Here is a 6,030-nt window from a genome sequence, read left to right as displayed (position 1 = left end):
GCGGCAGCGCGGCGAGCTCGGGACAACTCCCGCGGAGGAGCATAGAGGAGCAGGTCGGGCAAGGTTAGGCGGCGGCGGGGATGCCGCGAGGAAAGCTGCAGCGGCTGGAGGAGAAGGACGAGGGGATCGGGCGCAGCGCGGCGCTGGAGGGAGGACGAGGGGAAAAGTGAGCGGTCGAGGTGGAAGAGAGGAGGAGGGGATCGAGCGATGCGAGTGCGCTCTCTTGGTGACGGGGTGGAGACGAGGGAGAGGGAGAGATCGATCGGGTAGGAGGCGGCGCGAGGGAACGAGGGAGAGGACGAGGGTTCGATCGGGCCTAGGGGTTCGCTAGGGTTAGGTGTAGGTGGGACGGCTGGGCCTAAAGGCCGGCCCAGCTGCTGGTTTGCGGCCTGCGGGTATGGGTGAGTTGTTGGTTGGGCCTCGTTGGCTGGGCTCTCTATCTCTCTACTCTCTTCTCTTAACCATTAAGAGAAAAGAAAAATATATAGAAGAAGAAAAATAGAAAGAGAGGGTTAGGGATGGAATTTGGGCATGGGGGTTATATTCCCGGACTCACAAGAATGTGTATGATCCAAGAAAAATGGAGTGGGCATTTTTCAAAGTTTAAATTCAAACTCATTTAATTTAAATTCAAATGGTTCGAATAGAAAGTGAGGGTTAGGGAGGCCCAAAAATGTTCAGATTTTTGGTGGAGCTCCGGAAAATGATGAAAGAATATGTGGCAAGGTTTGAGGAGCAACTCGAAGCAGAAAAGACTTGAGAGTCTAAATTGCAAGTGTGTTTGCGGTTAATTCCAAACTAATGGAATATTATTTTATAGCTCCCTAATAATATTGGGAGGATATATGTTATAAAGAGAAAATCACCATGTGCATTCCCCTCAATTTAAATGGATCGAAGATTCATACAATTTATTTATAAAAGTTATAAGATTAATGAAATGATGGCATGATGGCATGATGACATGATGCGATGCAAGAGGTGACATGATGAAATGCAACACGCAAGCAAATGACATGACAACGTCAGCAAAAAACTGGAAGACACTTGGCGCATCGGCCTCGGGGCGTCACACGCCTCCTCGAGATTCAGGCGCAACTAGTGGCGCAACAACAACTCATGCAACATTGTCTTTGTTGCATAATTTTTCTGCAAATCGACCTCTGTTGCAAGAAAAAATTACAAATGGTTCTGCAACATGAGCTTTGCTGCAAAATAATTTCCGCAACAAAATCTTTGTTGTAAAAGTTTCTGCAACAAGACATTTGCTGCAAAGATTCTACAACAAGACTTTTATTGCAAAAGTAGAGGGCAATGCTCAACCACTAGATTTAGTCAAATCCGGCGACTAGCGAGGTAGCATATTATTTAAGAAAAAACTGTCGGCCGACGTGTAGCACGCCTGAAAAAGAACCACAAAAAACCGGCCAAACAAATACATAAAAAACCATCCAAAAACCCCGGCTAAAAGCAAGTGGATGATTCCCAAAACCGGGAGATCTTACATGGGCCGGCAGATAGAATGGTACGCGGGCTAAATAGGAATCGCGCGCTACCTCAGCCTTATTACTCCAATTACCTATCAGTTGCCGGGCTGGGGTACTCATATTAAGCGCGTAGATCGCGCGCGAGCGGGAGCGCACGCACGGCCGACCCATATTTCCTGCTTTTCGGTTTGGGAGGGTTCCTAATTTTTATTTTTTTCCTTGTGTTTTCTTTCGGGTTTTTTCTTCCTTTTCTTTCTCTTCTAATTTTTGTTTTTCTTTTTTCATTATTATTTCTTCTTTTCTTTTTTCCTTTTCGGGTTTTCCAAATTCGTAAGCATTTTTTTGACACTGGAACATCTTTTTTTCAAATCGGTGAATATTTTCTAAAATACAACTTTTATTCATGGAATTCAAGATTTGTTCATCATATTTTAGAAATGTTCATGAAACTTTTAAAGTATTTTCAAGATATTCAAAATTGTTCATCGAAGTCAAAAAATGTTTTGAAATTCAATTTTTTTCATCAAACTCAAATTTTGTTCATCAAAGTCAAAAATGCTCATAATTTTTTTAAAAAAATGTTTATCATATTGAAAAAATGTTCATTAAATTCGAAAAATATTCTTGAATTTAAATTGTTTTCATTAAATAAAAAATGTTCATTGAATTTAAATTTTGTTCATCAACGCACAGTTTTGTTAAATCACAAATGTTTTTGAATTGGTGAACATTTTTTTGAATGAATGAGCGTTTTGTGGAATTCATGAATATTTTTGTAATTCATGAACATTTTCTCAATACACGAACATATTTTTGAATAGCATGAACAGTTTTTAAACCACGAACATCTTATGATTTCTGTAACATTTTGCCAAAAATCAATTTTTTTAATCTAGTAAAGAAGGAAAAGTAAAAACATAAAAAAGCAAATTGCAAATAAAAGAAATAAAAAACTGGGGCGTCCAGCCCCACTAATGGGCTGGCCAATAGGTGCGTGCTGGGATGTTCGCCAGTGCCTGTCGCGCCGAATAGGAGCTCCCGCCGGGCTGAGGATTTGCTAAAAAACAAATTATTACCCTAAAAAAACACAAGTTGCCGGGCTGAGGCCTAATGCAGCCGATTGCAGCTCACTACTGAACCGGATTGCAGCTCACTGGCTGGGGATAGACGGCGACCACGACGACGGCGACGGCAGCGACGGCACCACCCTTCCATTCCTTTCGTTCGTATCAACCCGAAATCCCTTCAGAAAGGCCCCAACCACCATGGCGTCGCGAATGGCCACGGTGGTGTTCGCCGGAGCCCTCCCCGTACCCCCGCGCGCTCCCGCGGCCGCGGCCGGCGGCACCAAGTTCGTCGTGTGGACGAAGCGCCCGAGCTTCCACAACGGCATTCGCTGCGGCGCCGCCCGTGGCCCGCGCAGCCGCCCGCACCACGCTTCCTCCCCAAGCACGGCTGAGGTAGCTGCAACTCTACTCCAAACCACGTCTTCCGAGGTCTCCGTAGGCCTTATCTCCACGTGAATGGTCTGGTTCAGGAGGGAGTTCTCGAGCTGCTCAAGAGCGCGGTCGCGGCGATTGCTATCATCGCCCAGATTTCCGTGGCGCTGCCGGCGAACGCGGTCCTCTACTCGCCGGACACGAACGTGCCCAGGACGGGGGAGCTCGCGCTGCGAAGGGCCATCCCTGCCAACCCAAGCATGAAGACCATACAGGTAAGCTTCAGGATCGGCGTCGTGCCTTGCTTGTCCTGCGATTGAGCCTTGTCTCTCAGGTTCTGGGCGCACATTTTTCAGAACTCGTTGGAGGACATCTCGTATCTGCTGAGGATACCACAGAGGAAGCCGTATGGCTCCATGGAGGGGGATGTCAAGAAGGCCATGCAGGTAAATTGACTCCCCTAACCTGACCTGAAGAACTATTCAGATTGGTGATATATAGAACCATGCATTGTAAACCTTCTTACTGAACTACCTGAGCTCATCATCCAGAATCCCGATATATAGAACTCGCTCTGAATGCAGATAGCAACTGAAAACAAGGAGGCAATGTTGGCAAGCATGCCTGCAGAACTCAAGGAAAAGGGCTCGGAGCTATATACCACTTTGCTTGAAGGGAAGGTAAGTAAGCTATGTTAAGAGAGAAGTGGTTCGGCTCCCGGCTCTATTGGATCCTCAATTTTTTTTAAATGATAATAAATAAGTCATATTTTGAAGTTTCAGAAAATTCAGAAAAAATCCGACATATACACCAAGATTTGATCTACATACCTGTAAAATTTGACTGATAAATTCATTTGTTTTTTGCATCGGCTGTATGATATCTGAAGAGGGTGAAATTAAGGTTGTGAAACAAAAGTGAATTGTACTCCCTCCGTTCCAAAATAAGTGTCGTGGTTTTAGTTCAAACTAAAACTGCAACACTTTTTTTTGGAACGAAGGGAGTATTAATAGATTACATGATAGCTGAGTTACTTTAGCATCTCTGCAGGGTGGTTTACAAACTCTCTTGAAATATATTAAGGATAAGGACAATGATAGACTCTCCGTAGCGCTTGCTTCTTCTCTTGATACTATTGCTGAATTGGAGCTGTTGCAGGTTAGTAGAGTAAACATAGAACCATTTGTTTCAAGAAACTGAGAGCAGACTAATTCTGCTCCATTGAAGGTCTGATTACTTAAAGGGATTTTATTTTCTTTCTACAGGCTCCAGGCTTATCCTTTCTCTTACCTAAACAGTATTTAGAGTATCCAAGGTGATTTTCTGTTGGCGTCTCTAGTCTCCAAATGCATTTCATGTCATTTCTGTGATCAATTTATGTATGTAGACAAGTTTTCATGCTTCATTTCATAATCACCAGCAATTCTAGATCCAACAACTGCCGCGAGTGTGGAACACTTGCAGGTCTGAAGATTAAAACTGATATGGAATTTGATCGTTCAGGACATAGAAAACCATGTAGTTCTTTCGTTAGGGTAAGACTTGATCATAAGAGAAACAAGTTAAACACTTATCTGCCAGAGCTGCTTGAGAAATAGGCATTTACTTTTATCGTAGTGCTGAATATTCACTAGAAAAGGGAATCACTGTAGGCAGCTAAAAGTTTATCAATATCCGGACGCTGGTTGGTTATTGCGTCCGCTTCCTCGCTTATATTTAATTCTCCGAGTAGAAATTCTCAGACACAAACACTTACCTCCTACTTCCTAATATGTAAGCCCCAAACAAATTTTGAGCCTAGGATCACGAATTTGAGTAATAAAATATGAGAAACAGTTGATACGGCACATGCCCGTTTGATTTTTTTATTTTACTATCAGGAAATGGCAAGAGAAAAAAACACCTTACTTTCTATAATATTTTCTCTACTCTTATAAAAAACAGAGTTGGTGATGATGGTGTGCCTGTCATCCTGCAATATAGGCCGTCCGTTATATCTGACGGATAGGAATGAAACTATGGCAATTTTGCAAAAAGATACCCACACCCCTCTCCACATTTGCAAATAAGGCCTTCCCTCGTTCATCCTTTTCTCTCGCAAGATAAACTACTCATACAAATGCATCTTGATGTTATGTGCAACGCACGGGCATCTTGCTAACAGAGTTGGTGATGATGGTGTGCCTGCCATCCTGCAATATAGGCCGTCCGATTTATATCTGACGGATAGGAAGGAAACTATGGCAATTTTGCAAAAAGATACCCACACCCCTCTCCACATTTGCAAATAAGGCCTTCCCTCGTTCATCCTTTTCTCCCACAAGAAAAACTACTCATACAAATGCATCTTGATGTTCCGTGCAACGCACGGGCATCTTACTAGTAAAATGATAAATTCCAGGTTGGTACCAAGCGGTCAGAACATCAGCCAAATAATTTTCCTTTGAAATTCCTGAGGCACCATAAGAAAAAATTGATCGCTTATGATTAGTTAATGCATAAGCTATACAATATGTGCAGATTAGTAACAACGGATTCTGCAACTATAATGGTGGTTTTGCATTTTATAATCCTCAGGGCGCTGGGACGCTAATACTAGTTGTTTGGTTTTTCGCCTGATCTGTAAAAAGATACATGTACGAAATTTAATTTAAATGACTTGTCATTTATAGGCTAACAGGAAGAGCAGTTGTTGAATTCACAGTTGAGAAAGGTGATGGCTCAACATTCTTTCCAACTGCTGGTGGTGAACCCAAAAGTGCTGCTACAATTCAGGTAGCTGTTTGCCTGATTGTGATATCATAAACAGTTGAGTCAACATCTTGCTACCTTATCAATATGTATGCCAAGATAATGGCGGAGGTCTCCTTTTCCCTTTGCTGTCAGTTTCTACAATCACTTGTGAAATGTTTTAGTGGGTACTTGATAGCCAGGCATCCTCAAGTACACTCTTATAACAATGATAAATAGGAACCATAACCTGGATAATGCCATGTAGACTTCGGGAGCATACACTAACTTTTCAGTTCTTTTTTCCGAAAGAAGTCTCATGTCATGACTTGGTAGTTTAGTTTGTACTACATACAGATTTCAACTTCGTGACC

The 6,030-nt window shown here is 42.7% G+C and overlaps 1 protein-coding gene across 1 annotated transcript in view; it reads left to right on the top strand.

The window, feature by feature from the left end:
* The first annotated feature begins 2,580 nt into the window (after positions 1-2,580).
* The window catches only part of LOC123188233 (peptidyl-prolyl cis-trans isomerase CYP37, chloroplastic), a 5,929-nt gene continuing 2,479 nt past the window's right edge, over positions 2,581-6,030 (top strand). The window contains exons 1-7 of the mRNA XM_044600270.1: positions 2,581-2,947; positions 3,025-3,201; positions 3,283-3,372; positions 3,511-3,606; positions 3,977-4,084; positions 4,192-4,241; positions 5,599-5,701. Of these exons, the coding sequence (XP_044456205.1) occupies positions 2,753-2,947; positions 3,025-3,201; positions 3,283-3,372; positions 3,511-3,606; positions 3,977-4,084; positions 4,192-4,241; positions 5,599-5,701 (819 nt within the window). The 5' untranslated portion in view covers positions 2,581-2,752. The remainder of the gene's footprint in view (positions 2,948-3,024; positions 3,202-3,282; positions 3,373-3,510; positions 3,607-3,976; positions 4,085-4,191; positions 4,242-5,598; positions 5,702-6,030) is intronic.

The sequence above is a fragment of the Triticum aestivum genome, chromosome 2A, assembly GCF_018294505.1.
Source record: "Triticum aestivum cultivar Chinese Spring chromosome 2A, IWGSC CS RefSeq v2.1, whole genome shotgun sequence".
Taxonomy (NCBI): domain Eukaryota; kingdom Viridiplantae; phylum Streptophyta; class Magnoliopsida; order Poales; family Poaceae; genus Triticum; species Triticum aestivum.
This window is presented reverse-complemented; position numbering and strand designations above follow the sequence as displayed.